The 15,751-nt window shown below is 39.4% G+C and overlaps 1 protein-coding gene across 2 annotated transcripts in view; it reads left to right on the top strand.

The window, feature by feature from the left end:
• The window catches only part of LOC129733170 (1-phosphatidylinositol 4,5-bisphosphate phosphodiesterase classes I and II), a 181,893-nt gene extending 166,607 nt beyond the window's left edge, over positions 1-15,286 (top strand). Inside the window, exons 12-19 of one of the 2 annotated variants that reach the window (XM_055694793.1) lie at positions 8,330-8,543; positions 8,748-8,905; positions 9,225-9,395; positions 9,466-9,982; positions 10,131-10,846; positions 10,900-11,009; positions 11,071-11,215; positions 11,268-15,286. In XM_055694793.1, coding sequence (XP_055550768.1) covers positions 8,330-8,543; positions 8,748-8,905; positions 9,225-9,395; positions 9,466-9,982; positions 10,131-10,846; positions 10,900-11,009; positions 11,071-11,215; positions 11,268-11,516 — 2,280 coding nt within the window. In that variant the 3' untranslated portion in view covers positions 11,517-15,286. Of the gene's footprint in view, positions 1-8,329; positions 8,544-8,747; positions 8,906-9,224; positions 9,396-9,465; positions 9,983-10,112; positions 10,847-10,899; positions 11,010-11,070; positions 11,216-11,267 lie in introns of both variants that reach the window. The other variant, XM_055694792.1, reaches the window with a different exon arrangement.
• Positions 15,287-15,751: the final 465 nt, after the last annotated feature.

Genomic DNA, 15,751 nt, shown 5'->3' with positions numbered 1-15,751 from the left:
TGCCTAATCAAGTTATAGTACAACATCAAATTTGAAAAATGTTAAGGTCACATATTTTGATCGTTGCTTTAGTTTAAACAGTCCCCGAGCCACTTTTCTTTCCATAGCTTTTAAACCACATGCTCAAACATTATGATGGTGTTAAAGACAAGTTTAATTGGTCCATTGAATCCAACTTTGTTCAGATCGGTTGTGTAGTTTCTGTAGTACCTAATTAAGTTTTGTGATTTTTACAATTTGATACATAACGGACAAAGTTAAAGTCCGATAACAGTGTAATTAAATAGGATTTTATTGCGCAACTAGATCTTTTATTTGAGATGAGACTAATTTAGTGAAAATCGGTCCAACCATTCTGAAAAAATTGAGTGAACTTAAGCAGTCTTTGGGATATGTTTCTTTTCAAAACGTGATTTCCTTCTTTTATACATATCTTTTACATTTTGAACAACATGTTCAATCATTAGTTAAGGATTTTCAAGACAGGCCGTTCGTTTGGCACCAGTTTTGTTTAAATTGGTTGTTTAGTTTCTGAGATAATAAAATTTCGTGATTCTCACATTTTGATACACGGTGCCTAAACTAAAAATCCGATTACAATGAAGTTCAATAGGGTGTTATGAGGCCAGTAGACCTTTCATTTTCAACTAATTTCGTGAAAACCGGTCTAGCCGTTTCTGAGAAAAGTAAGTGAGTTTGAGCAGTCTTTAATATATGCTTTGCTTTTATAACGTGATTTGACATTTTTATAAATAACGGACAAAGTTACACATCGATTAAAATGAAATTCAATAGCAACCTATGGGACAGCTAGGCCTTTCATTCGAGACTAGTTTTGTGAAAATCAGTCCAGCCATCTCTGAGAAAAGTGAGTGAGTTTAAACAGCTTCTGGAAAACATTTCTTTACATAACTTTTGAACCATATATTTATTCTTTATGAAATTTATAAGTTAAGAGTTCTGAAGATAGCTTGTTCATTTGACATCAGTTTTGCTAAAATCGGTTGTGTAATTTCTAAGATGTTAATGTTTCGTGATTTTTACATTTTAATACATAACCTCTGAACCAAAAATCCGATTACAATGAAATTGAATAGCGACCTATGGGATAACTACACCTTTCATTTGAAATTAATTTCACGGAAATCGGTCCAGCCATCTTTGAGAAAAGTGAGTGAGAAAAAAAAGTTGCACATACACACACACACGCACACACACACACATACACACATACATACATACATACAGAAAATGCTCAGCTCGTCGAACTAACTCGAGTAGTATACGACATTCGGCCCTCTGGAGCACTTTCATACCTTTAGTTTTTTCAGTGATTGCTATACCTTTCTAGGAGAAAGGCAAAAATTCTGCCGCCAGTCATATTTGCTCTTCAAATGCTGTAGAGTTTATCTCAGCAGCGCAGACCGCGGCGGGTGTACTTTTATGTATTTACACTAGAGTGATTCACCACTCTTGTTTTATTTAGCTATGGTGTATGCGGCAAGTGTGTCAACAGTGTCAGAAACACACCACAAAGCAGAGGAAAGAAGTGTGGTGAAAAAATTACTACACGCAGCATTCATGATGGACAAGAAGTGAGGGATAAATATTCACTCTGAGTTTTCCATATATTGAAGAGAATAACAAGCCTTGCATCATGCATACCTTTTCAAATAACTTTTTGCCTTTCCTCTAGAAAGGTATAGCAATCACTGCAAAAACTACAGGTATAGAAGTACTCCCAAGGGCCGAATGTCGTAAACCACTCCACTCAGTTCGACAAGCTGAGCATTTTTTGTATGTGTGTGTGTATGTATGTACAACTTTTTACTCTCACTCACTTGTCTCAGAGATGACTGGACCGATTTTCATGAAATTAATTGCAAATGAAAGCTCTAGTTGTCCCATAAGACCAAATTGAATTTTATTGTAATCAGATTTTTAGTTTATAGGTTATGTATAAAAATGTAAAAATCACGAAACATCTTTATCTCAGAAACTACACAACCAATTTGAATAAAACTCGTTTTAAATGAACCTAAAAAACCCTTAACTTTTGAATTTTTTAAAGATTGAACATATGGTTCAAAAGTTATGTGAAGAAACGTGTTATGGAGTCTGTTCAATCTCACTCATGTTTCTCAGAGATAACTGGACCGATTTTCACAAAATCAGTGTCATATAGAAGGTCTAGGTGCATGAAAATCTCGAAACTTCATTATCTCAGAAACTACACTACCGATTTGAACAATATTGGTATCAGATTAACGGACTAGTTGAGGGGTAACTGATGAATTATAGTGATTGAACACGTGGTTCAAAAGTTGTGGAAAGAAAGCCATATTTGAAATAGAAAAAAAACGTGTTATGAATAATCGAATCTAAAATGGTGTTATATAGAATGATATATAATCGAGTCCTTATATAATCGATTCCAACCTAAATATAAGTACAGTGACGTTTCGATTATACCACAATCAAAAAAAAAAAAAAAAAATCGCGTCATATATCAAATGCCCCGGGCTTTCCAACATGAGGGGCTCCCCTAGTACTGGGCCAGACGTGAGGACAGAGTGGAGTTGTGCGACAGAGTGGACCTTTTTGCCCGCCACCTTCCAGCGAAGCGTTTAATCACTTCAAAATTTAAAATTTTCTTATCTTTATTTTTTTTTTTTAAAGAAAGCCCAGGGCCTCCCAGCATCCTACATAACACGCAATAGTGATAGGGTAACGAGGGTATTTTGGCCAGCTTTGGGAGGTGTTCGCACAGTTCATTAAAAACAAACACAATTTTTCAACATAAATACCTACTCTATTATACCATTGTTAAAAGCTAAGTGTCTATTTTCATATACACCGTTCAGCAATGAAATATATTGAAAAATATCCTAGAAATATCAAAATTTCTACGAAGTACTAAAAACATATTTTGGTCCACCAATTTTTTACTTTGGCCCACCTTTATATCTACAGACGTGTATGAAAATAGTTCGGGCGAATTATATTTAAGATAGAGCACAAATTGTGGGTATGAGGAGAACATCCATCTGCTGTGATTTTTTGTAAATTTTAGGCATCTAAAAATTGAAATAATTTGGCTTATAGCGGTTTGACAGGCATTCTCATCTAATTTCATATCATTAAATACGATAAATTAAAAAGTAATTACCTATAAATTTTCACAAGCTGCTTCTTTGTTCACGTGCAACGGCCGAATGGTAATCAAAGAGATGTCAAAACTTGGCATGGCCAAAATATGTTTGCTTCAGAAAGAGGAAAACGTATTTCGGCCATGCGTTTAACCACTTTTTCAACATCTTCCAACATGTTAAAGTATACAAACTGTTTCTATGACATTTTATTGATATTACTACAACAACGAATTGTTTCAAAAGCATACATATTTGTTACAATAGCTTCCGGACGTTGACTTGTATATTACCACTTCCTATTGACTTTGGGTTGACTCAGCCATGACTTTGAATATGTATGAACTAATTCCAAAATAACACTACCTAGAGCCAGTTTTTCGCCGAAAATTATAGTGTAGTATGATTCTTAGGTGTGTTATTCAAATTGGCATGCATAGTTTTCTAATATTCATTGAATTTATCAGATAAAATGCGTAAAATGTTACCGGGTGGGCCAAAATATGCATGTGGGCCAAAATACCCCCGTTACCCTATGTTGTTGCGTGGTTGGAAGTGCTGCACTCCAACTATTTGCTTTCATTCTACACAAAAAGAATTTAATTGTCATCGTTCCTGGCTGTAACCCAGGAAGCAATACGAAACTATTTTTTAAATTTTTACGTGGCTAAAAGTGTAGCCGTTCACCTTTTACCAACATTAAATGAGATATTCATTTGCCTTATATATTCAATACGAAAAGCAATGTCTTTGCGTTTTACGGAACTGAGATAATGATATAACTCGAAAAAAGGCGGGGTCACTTACAAAACGCGAAGCGTGATAACATCTTTTACAACCATAATACCCAAAAATACTGTGCATATTACTTCACCTGCTAATTAAGACATTGGTGTTCAAGATCCGTTCAGTGGTAGCAAGATTAGAGGCATATGAAAATGATATTATAACATCCGTCACCGCTAAAGTATGCGAATAGAAAGCGCGGTCGTGATTGAATGAATACTGCTTTTCCATTTTCAGTTCATTTTTTAATAGTTTGTAAATGAAATGATAAACCCTAATAGGTAAAAGTTTGGGGAAGGCTCAATTTGTCGATAAAGACATCAATGTTCAAGATCACGCATTTCAAGCGGAACAAAGCACGTGTAATTTTACATTATTCAGCTATACAAGCAAGCATAATTGGCTGCTGCGTACCTTAAACGAAAATCTTTGATTTGCTACCTAATTGTTCATTGTTTACTATTAAATAGATGTACCAATTTATTTAACATCACTGTATTCGACTAAAATATCGCACAGACTGTAAACTTATTTTATAATATTCTCACAACTAAACTAGCCTACTAGTGCGGGTTTTTAAAAAACTTCTAGCCATGTTCAAATCTAATTTGTCGTACACATCATTGAACAAGCGAATACATTTCTCCAAGGGATTGTTGTATCCATAATTGGTTCTGGGGTAGCGTGGTAGAGTATAGTTCCGGAAACGACGAAGAGGAACATTTATTTGCATTTGCTCGAGTAACGCAGGACAGTCAATTACTCCTTGAAGCACATCAAAAACAAAAAGGCACTGCGCTATCCCGTCTAGCTGATAGCGACTCCAAACATATAAGTTGACATTTATCAGGGTAAGGGGGAGGCCCGACTGGGTCGTTCCAAGGAAGTGACCGTAACGCAAACCGTACAAATTTCTTCTGCACGCGCTCAACAGCGAGATTTTGTCCTAGGCAGTGCGGGTACCAAACAGGCGAAGCGTACTCCAGAATGCTGCAGACTAACGTGCAATAGAGTAACTTTATAGCAAAAATGTCTGTAAATTCAGAAGCGTGACGACAAATAAATCCCAGTACAGAGAAAGCTTCAACAGCCATTATTCCCATATTGAAGTTGAGCTCTTTATCAATGGTCACACCGAGATCGCAGATAGACGAGACACGTTGGAGCGCTTCAGCTCGTATACTGTACTGGTGGTGAACTGGATTGGCAGAGCGAGTAAAAGATATAATTTTGAACTTTGTACTGTTGACACGCATACCGCTATCACCGAACCAAATCAGCAGAATGTTGATGTCTTCCTGAAGGGCAGTGTGGTCATCCGCAGACGCAACTGCACGAAATACTTTCAGGTCGTCGGCGAAAGAGAGCTTGAACGAGGATATGAGCAGGTACAGATCATTCACGTAGATGTTGAATTACAGCGGTCCAAGGACACTACCTTGGGGCACGCCAGACGTGATACAAAATGAGCGGGATCGAGCTCGAGTGCGATAGGCAATCGTCACTTTTGAACTCCGATGTGAACTGGATAAAGGGAAGGTTGATGACTTGTGAGGGAATGTGGGCGAAACGGTTTTGACGTGATACTGGTGATGACTTGCTGAAAACACTTTCGAAGTAAAGGGCGAAACGGTTTGCTGCTTCCAAATTAGAGCTGGACTGAACACAGTTAAGATTTACGTTGGATGGAATGCGAGAAGATGATTTTCGTTTCTTCACGAAATCCCAAAAGCGTCAGGGATCCTGTTTTACACTGGCCTGAATCCTTGATATATAATTATCGTGAGTGGCCTGTAGAACCGTTTTGCACAAAGATTCAACATCGTGCAGTTTTAGTCTGTCGCTGTTAGATTTCGTTAGGAAGAAACAGTGGCGTGCTTTTCTTAGTTTATTCCGCAGAAAACGCAGCTCAGGAGTCCACCAGGGTTGGTTGAAAGTTGAGTTGAACAATCGTTTTTTTTTTTTTCGTGGGACGAAATCGTTACGAACTACGTGAAGTTGAACATAGAAGGATGTAAAAGCGCTGTCAACTGAATCAGTTTGCAGTACAGAATTCCAGTTAATCTCATTGAACGCCAGTTTCACTTGATCATAATCACACGCATTAAAGTCAAAACTAAAATTGTCAAGCAGTAAAACGAATGGCATGTGTAGGGGTTCAAACCGTGACAATGGCATGGGCGGTTCAATTAAGTCCAGGTGCTCTGGTGAATTTGTGAATGCGAGATCAAGGAGATTTCCATGAATGTTAGCGAAACAATTGACTGGATGAAAACCACATGTAAATATCGTGTCGAGAGGAAATTTTCCATGATCGGTAGAGATATTTGAGGGAATGTAACCGTTTACCTCGTCGTCCTATTGTCACCTCAAATTAGGAAGATTAAAGTCACCCAACGTCAATACAATATCGGTTACAGAAGCGCGGCTTAAAAGATTCTCGGCTGCATGAGCATGAGTCAAATACAAATCTAAAGGCATTTTAGGAGCAATGTAAATGGCGATTATGTAGTGCAAACAGTGCACCGACTCTATGCGAACCTCGTCCTGCTCAAGACGTGAACAATTCGTCAGAGAGATCAATTCACAACGAAGATGATTTTTTACCGCAATCAAAATGCCTCAACTATCCTCTTTCCAACTGGGTAATGAGCTACGGTCATAATGAGGATAGAGCGAGAACAAAACAGAGAAATAGTAAGAGAAAATGATAGATAAAATTTGACAATGTTGGAAACATTGTGGGTGAAAATGAGTCAAAGTGAAAATTGGAGCAATAAAAAAGCTGGGGTCGTCTGAAAAAGACGAGACATAGCATAAAATAGATATAGTGTTACAGAAATTTAGAAAACGAGTTAGAGAAAAAGAACAAGGAAAAATAATGTGACAAAATGTAGATGGAGATAGATTAAGAGTCTGTTAAAATGAGCGAGTAGAGAATTGTCAGATCCCAAAGGTGAGTGTGTGTGAGATTGAAAGCAAATTTGTGCGAGAGTGGAAAAAGTATTGAAGAAAGTGAACCTGAAAGAGAGGAACGGGTCCAATAGAAAGGAATAACAGGAGAGAGAATAAGAGATATTGAGAGTGTGGAGGAAGGAAATAGTGAACAAAAAGGAGAATGAAAGAACGAAACATGCAGTAAATTTTTAATAGAATAATAATCTTGATAAAATCATATATTGTAGGGTCATAATGCTTGGGCAATTTTTCGTATAACTGAAGCATGGTGGAAAAAAGGGGAGCTCGCAGTCGCAATGCTACAGAGCTCGCTTTGAGATGCAATTGGTCATGAATTCGAGTCTTAGTAGATTCAGAAGCTCAATGTCAGAGGGATTTATGCATGGGTTTATTCTCAGGCTCCTTCCCATCCCTCTACTCGACATAACACAAGATAGTTACACGCAGGGAATGAAAACTTCTTTAGGTAGTTATAATTGCCGATACTTGGCAGGGTGAATAATGAGGCTCAGTAAACAAGAGCAGTAGAAACTATATATAGGCGTGTACAGGGAAGGGTAAAAGTATGAAAATCCGTCACTTATCAAAGTAACCTTCCATTCCGTTATAGTCGTTAGAGATGCAGAGGTATACTCTGACAACAACGATTGTAACACTTCGTTTTTTTATTCCCTAACCCATAGTAAGGACGTAACCAGCGCTGTTATCGATCTATTGGTCGTATAAGCCTAAGCTGTAATTAGAGTATGGTAATTGGTGACCAAAACAAACATTTTGAATATATAATTGAAAAATGAGAATGATTAACCCATTCCCGGCGGAGAAAAATCAGTTTTAACCGAAAAAAAAGCTTCAAACTATTATTGATCATCAACTATATGTACGATTGACACAAACTGTATTGCAGATTGAGGATGAATCTGTTTTCTAACCATACTAAATAGTTTTATCGTGCAAATTTTCAAGTATAATTGCTGAGCTTTAATCAAAGTTTGAATTGAAACGTTGTATGACAATAGCTGCAACATTAAATACTGTAACAAAAACAAATAGTTTTAAAGCAAGAAAAATGATGCAGTTATGATACTGGTCCAATGAGTAACAGTGAACAACGTTTATGTGTATTTCGATCTTAGATTGACGTCCTTGCGGGGATTTGAAGAGGTTCAATTACCAAAACGCATTAATGAACAGCATCTGTTATTTATGAGATGCGACGAAGCACAAATCTTTCTCTAACCATTGAGAGAGTCTTAACGACCCTTAAACACTGATACTTCCATATCTTATACAAGACTAAACATATCAAGTCTCTACTTTGTGTAATTAAGAGAAAGAACTCTTTAGCAAATGGAACTTTCACTGACATACCTATACATATTATTTTGTCTTTCCTATCTTATGAACCAATAACCTGTTACCTTCGCGGAGAGCAGCAAATTCGCCAGAGCTCGAAGGAAAGCACCGGTTCGTCCGATACCGATAGTTCTAGTGACGACGAGTCGATGCCGGGTGTACCAGTTGGGCCCATTGGATCCACCGAAGCGGATAAAGTACCGCAGACCAAAGAGACTGAAGCGGGGGCGGAGATCTCCGCCCTCGTAAATTACGTTCAACCTGTACATTTTAGTAGTTTTGAGAATTCCGAAAGTAAGTATACGGCACCGCCAGGCCGGCGCGGTCCTACACGCGCGGAGAGGGTTAGATTTCATTATTTAACCCCCCGGGCGATGGGCGGCAGATGGTGCAAAAAAAAAGGACCGCCACTAGATGTAATTAATTTTTATGCTCCAATAAATTCCCCGTTTCGCCTTTCTCTGTTTGTTTTTGTCTATTTCCGGCGGCTCTGCACAGAGAAGGGACGCTACTACGAGATGTCTTCGTTTGATGAGAAACAGGCGACCACGCTGCTCAAGGAGCGACCGATTGAGTTCGTCAACTACAACAAACATCAGCTGTCGCGTGTCTATCCGGCGGGAACACGTTTCGACAGTTCCAACTTCATGCCACAGGTGAGTGCCCCGGCCACGCTGCTATTACTGTAGCAGATGTTTTGGCAGCACATTAAAGAAATGGAAGATTCGTGTTAGTTGCGGGTGTGGGGGCGCCGGTCGACTGTATTCATTGGCATCAGCTCTAGTAAACAGGTAGGATGGCAAGCAGTTGGGAAAGATTAAAGATTTTGACGTGTATCGCTGCATGTTGGGTGGTTTAACATCCACTGCTAGTAGGGGATGAATTTAGGAACAAACATTGATCATTAATAAAAGTTTTATAGGACTTTTAGATATACTTCATGTATTATAAATCAACCTCATTTTTCTCATACAGTTATTTTGGAATGCCGGCTGTCAGCTCGTAGCACTGAATTACCAAACGCTTGATCTCGCCATGCAACTTAACCTGGGTCTGTTCGAATACAATCATCGGTGTGGGTTCCTGCTGAAGCCGGAGTTCATGCGACGAAAAGATCGCCGATTGGATCCGTTTGCCGAAAGCACGGTAATTATCTTGTCGATGTCGTACTGCATGCGCGTGAGACTACGAATTTGTCTAATATTTGACCTTACAGGTGGACGGGATAATCGCGGGTACGGTGATTGTCACGGTACTGTCCGGTCAGTTTCTGACGGATAAGAAAGTTGGCACCTACGTGGAGGTAGACATGTTTGGCTTGCCGGCCGATACGGTGCGGAAAAAATTTCGTAGCAAAATCGTTCGCGACAACGGAATCAATCCAATCTACGGCGAGGAGCCGTTCGTGTTTAAGAAAGTTGTGCTGCCCGAACTGGCCAGCATTCGGATAGCGGCATACGAGGAGGGTGGAAAACTGATTGGACATCGCGTGCTACCGGTGATAGGTTTGTGTCCCGGTTTTAGGCACCTGACGCTGCGAACTGAGGTGGGTCAACCGATACCACTGGCGACATTGTTTTTGTCCATCATTGTGAAAGATTACGTGCCGGATGGACTGTCCGAACTGGCGGAGGCGTTAGCTAATCCGATCAAGTATCAAAGTGAGCTGGAGAAGCGGTCGGAGCAACTTGCTGTCCTGCAGGAAGACATGGAACCGGTTGAGGAGGATTCGTGTAAGAGATTTTTGAAATTTTTCCCACGTAGCTAGTTACTATTTTTATGTTGTCAAAAATGTTTATAAGTTATTTTATATCCTGCATGGCTTGATGGACGTTATCTGTATCGGTGTATATCATCCTGCAGTTGTAATTGTTTCCCTAGGTGCGCGAAAGGATACGCTTAAGACTGCAGACCTGATCCCCGGCAGTCCAAAGCATAGAGCTAGCATTCAGGTGTCGCCACTGAGCTCAATGACAGCGGCAGCAGGGTCCACCGATAGTGACCATGACCATCGCGAAACACCGCTGGAAGCGATTTCGAAAGTGGTCGCCCTACCGGTGGCGCAACCTTCCCTCGATCAACCAAGTCCGCTGCTGGTTAAACAGGGCACAATCCAATCGGACAGACTTCAACCATCGGCGCAATCTTCCACTGATCAGTTAACCGGTGCGGGTAAAATTGTTGCTGATCCGTTGGAGAAGATCTTCGAAGATAAACAAGTTCGGAAAAAGCGGGAAGCACTGGAGAAGGAGCTAAAGGCTCTGAAAAAGAGCCACGACAAGGAAAAGATTAAGGTGACTGCACAGAAAAGCGGCGATCTCAGTGACGGCATCAAGAGAAGTAAGTTCGGAATGGGCAATAAGCTGGTGAAGAGGTTCAGCAGTAAAAACATGGCCGACATGAACATAAGGATACCACCGTGCTCAACCGATGCGGACAGTTGCGATAACAGTGCGCACGCGGAGAAACTGAAGCAAATCTGTCGAGATCATGCAAATAGCTTTCGGGATGTGTTGGAAAAGTATCACGAGGTGATTTACAACCTTGCTGAAGATTTACTCCGACAGTCACAGGAAAACCAGATGAAGCAGCTGAAGGTGAGTGAGTTTTCGATTAACAGGAATGGCGTTACTCATGGGTCGGTTTACAGGTACAACTAGAGCGCGAAACGAGCGAAGTCATGCGGCAACTGCAGTCGTCCAGGAAGAACGAAGTGAAACAGTTGGCGCAAGTGCACAAAGACAAGGATGAGTTGGAGAGGTAAATGATTCACAGATGATTCTGACCAAATTTTTTGACGCAAACTTCCCACACATTTTAGGATGAAACGAGAGGTGGATTCCACTTTGGTAGAAAAAGGTGTAGCGGAGCGTGTTCGACTGACGGCCACCTACGAACGAAAACGAGACGACCTTCAACGGCAGCATGAGCTGGTGAAGCAGGGCCTGGAGGACCACCGGACAAAGGTATGAGTTTTTCTTATTTTTACGTGCCAACGCAAAAACGCGATTCTTGCAGGCGAAAATCATGTTGGAGAAGGAAGCTGAATCTCACGCGTGCATATCGGAAACATTTCTGGCTCATCTGAACACCAGTAGTAGCACTACAAGCTGCTCAACGGTGGTCACGCTACCACCAACGTCACTTTCCAGTGGTAACATCTGTAGCAGTGCGGGTGGAGTTGGAGCCACGGCCATTACGAAGTCCGTTTCCTCGTCGAATGCCCACGAAAACAATGTTAACAATACTCACGTGCAGCTAGAGTGATATGCTTAAACTAGTCATTTAGATTCTAGAAAAGGTACGAAACGGTGTAGATGAAGACTATACATGTATATGGTCTATTTTGGAGTTTGACGCCTAGAGGGCAACTTGGTTCAAAGCAGAACAATTTCTGCCTCCTGCCTGACTGAAGGTTTTTGGAATGCATTGTTTGGTCATTGTTTCTGAGTGTTCTTCGCGACCATATCAGTTGGCCTAACTAGACTTATTTGCTCGGAACGGTTCGGCGACAGTTGGCCGTTTGCGATAGACGGTTTTTTTTCTTTCGTTTTAGTTTCATCTTAGACCAGTAGTAGTAGCGAAGAACGTTGAACGTTCGGGGAAATATTGGTTTTACCGTATAGTCGAAGCAGCAAACAATAACATAGAAGGAGAATAGGAATTTTCACGAAACATTGAATAACTCGCTGACGGGTAACAAACGAGTAATATCAAACTAATAAACAACATGGAAAACATATTTAAAAAAAAATATAAATTAGATTTTGGAGCAAACTAGTTAGATACGAGAAATAATCTAAAGAAGAAGTATTTTGAATCATATTTGGATTAGACGATTGCAGAGATGAATCTCATTAGTAGTCAATAGGATTGGTGATTGGGTTCCGATAGAAGAGAGTCACGCATTTAGGAATTTTTATTTGCACATTTTTGATTGAATTCTGCATGATTAGGGTGATTTTTCAAGAGATTTTTTGTTGAGAGTCAAGCAAAACATCTAAGAATCTAAAATCTAGCCCCTCAAAAAATAGTCTAGCGGCGTCAAATCGCATGATCTTGGTGGACAACTTACTGAACCAAAAAGAAAGATAAATTGCTAACCAAATTCATTCCCTCAAATGTCCATTGTTATGCGTGCTGTGTCATCCTGTTTGAACCACTCGTCAATCAAATTCAGCAGAACTTCCAATTCGGACAATAAAAAGTTATGGACTTTGGATCAATATCGTTTGCCGTTGACAGTCACGTTTCGTTTAAGATTGTCTTTTGATGAAAACGGCACAATGATTCTACCAGCCCATAAACGACACCAAACTGTTGCGAGTCGACGATTCAATGTCCACTGAAGAACATTTGTTGCGCAATTTGATGATACTCATTTTTCACAGAGCCCGATTTTATAGAAAAAAATCTACGGTTTTCAACCCTCTAGCGCCCAAGTTAATTTTTAGACGGACTTCGACAAAATCCCTATGAATCCTTATAAACATTTTTTTAAAGTATTCATTGAAGCTTTTTTAAAGTGTGGCTGAAGACCGTCTAAAGGCGGCACTGGGCACTAGAGGGTTAAATATTTAACAACCGCTAAATATCAACCGCTGCCGCTGCGTCATTGCCTGCAGCTCTGAGTGGACGGGAATACCGCGTACTGACATGAATGTTTATGTTCACTGGGTACTTTTTCACTGTTGGGCCGGTTGCACCGAACTCTCATCCAAGCATCCTTTGGAGCTTCTCGTCGCTCAGGGTCGTCGACCATCCGGAACCGGGCTTGCTTTCTATGCTCTGATTGTTGTCCAATAGTGCCAAGATGTTGTAGATGCCGGAACGGGCATATCGGGCGTCGACAAAGTGCTGCACGATGTCCGTTTTCGACGCGGCAGTGTACCGTTCATTGAACGCACACACCCCTCTACAATATAGCTTCACTGTTTGCCCATCACGGTTAGACTGATAGAGCTGTCAATATTTTGGGTTACTATGATTGATGCTGCATGGGTAAGCTGACCAACTGTACGGATTTTTTTTTCGGACGGTCCGGATTTTCAGGAGTGGTGTCCGGATTTTTTGAACTTTTCGAATTTTGTCCGGATTTTTTGAACTTCACCTATAGAAACAACTATCAACTCTTTTTGATCAAGTTCAAATGCACCTCCAGTTTTATTAAGATCTAACTGCGGAGTTTCTATCGTTAAAACGTAACAGTTTTTTATGGGATCCTTCCTAGTTAAAATGTTGACATTCGTTCAGTGTAATAACACAAAAAAGACACACAAGAACTGTCAAAATTGTTGCATGATGTCATGGTTTTAAATTAGCCACATTTTTTTTGTTACTGCCAATGGTTATTTGTCCGAACGGAGCTAGCAATTCAACAAAATCCGTAGATTCTTGTGGATGGGATTGAAAGTTACTCCTTTGTGGACTGATGTGGAAATTTCAATGCAGTTCATTTTAATTTGCCAGAGAATTGGCATGGAGTCCTTCTTCCAAAAAGTTTTCATCCAGTTCACTTTCGTGGAGTCCTAGAGAGAACAACCAAAGAAATCAAAAAAGAATCAGTAGCGATGAACGATGAAGAAAAATTTTCAATTTTTTGACGCACAAGCTGTTTCCTTCTCCGAGGTCGCCAAAATTGTTAAATTTATGTTGTACCTTCCGGAAACAATGGCTGCCGTCGAACGAGCATTTTCGGAGACTAACAACATTTGAAAATCAGAATGTCTTCAATTACATATTGAAACTTTTAGGGGTCTGCTGTTTGTGAAGGTGAAGAACTTATTAAGGAAAAATCAATCTAGAAACAGGTTTAAATTTATAATTTATTATTCTGTTTGGTAATGTTTGACATAAGTCCGGGTTTTATTACTTATTATCCATAAAATTTGAGTTGGGCAAATGGTGTGAAGGTAAACTCATAAAAAATCGACAATTTTTGTATTTTTTAAGGGAAAACGTTATCTAAAATTTAAACTTTCTAGATTTTCTAAACAATTTCTTCATGCATTTTGCATGTTAAATGTCACAATATTTTTACCAATGTTCTGTGTCAATGGAATATAGAAATGTACGGAGATGGTTTAAATCTTGGCTTTAAATGGTTTTTTTTAGTTAACAGTGATGACGTAACAAAAACAACATTCGGTAGATTTTTTCATAAGTTTTGACAGTTTTGAGCTGAAAATGCGTTGCTGTGCCATGAAAGAGTGCAAAATACCGTTTCGAATGGCACTTTTTTTTTGGTGGTACGCAAACATTACCAGAAAATTTACTGAGAACCTATTCGTTTTTAAGCATAATGTCCACGAGTGTATAGCTGCTACTACTCTGGTAAGAATTTGAAAGAATTATGATGATCAGAAATGTTCCAAAAATGAATTCAAGAAAGACAAACTTCACGCAAAAAAAAAAACAATATATGGTATAAAGATTTCACATTAAGAAAAATCACATCATTCTGTTTGTAACATGACTCAACACTAAAGTCGCATTTTACACCCAATCTTTCAAGTTACCATCTAGTGTTGTATGTAGCACCTTAAGCCCAACCATCTGCACACGAGGTGATCATTTTATCAACGTCCAGGCTTCACGGCCGTAAGGAACCACCGAGTGGATCAGCGTTCTAAGAGGTCGATTTGCCAAACTACGAATCTTCAGCTGACTTTGTAGTCAGATTTCAACACGCTAATTTTTTCACGGTTTTTTAAAAGATTTTTACGCAGATTTTCGAATCATCACGGTTATTTACGTGTAGAATTATCACGGTCTTTTTTGCGTGGATTTTTTGGTGATTAAGGTGATTTGGGAACCAAAAACGTCTAAAGGTTTATTGAGGATATGTCCGTTTTTCCGTTTTTTTTTGTGTTTTACTAATTCCACATCGTCGCTGCGATGTCACCACATTTTTTGGAAACCTTGGTTAACACATCCCCCTTTAGAAAATCTATAACAAGCGTCTTAGCAGAGTGATTGAGAAATCAAAGAAATAGTGATCGGTTTCCGTTATACTCTACTAAATTTAGTAGAGTATAACGGAAACCGATAACTATTTCTTTAACATCCCCCTTTGATTGCGCGCCCTTGCGCTTCATCTGTAATATTCAAAAGAATCATCCTATCATAACTTAGGACGTCCAATATCGTATGTCATTAAATATATTGTCGTCATTTTTATTGGGAAAGCTCAAATTCATATCATCCGTCATAATAACGTTTAACTCAGTTATTATAAAATTTTTCTAAACGATTTCCGTTCTTGATCGCCGTGGTCCATGGTAAGACTAACTCACCCCACATGGGCTGCCAGTGATTTGCTTTTCTGTCATACGCTTGCTTGCGATTTCCATGACTCTTGATTAAGTTGTCCTTGGCATTTGCATGTAGGTCATATATTTTTTTTTATTCCACCATTGGCACTGTAAAATGTGATTTGGTTTTTCAACTCTCCTCTTTCCTCCCAAGGAAGTGAAATATTTGCTTAATTTCGTGACTTAAGA

Source organism: Wyeomyia smithii, chromosome 3, assembly GCF_029784165.1.
Source record: "Wyeomyia smithii strain HCP4-BCI-WySm-NY-G18 chromosome 3, ASM2978416v1, whole genome shotgun sequence".
Classification (NCBI taxonomy): domain Eukaryota; kingdom Metazoa; phylum Arthropoda; class Insecta; order Diptera; family Culicidae; genus Wyeomyia; species Wyeomyia smithii.
The sequence above is the reverse complement of the archived record's forward strand: the minus strand, read 5'-3'. Positions and strand labels throughout refer to the sequence as shown.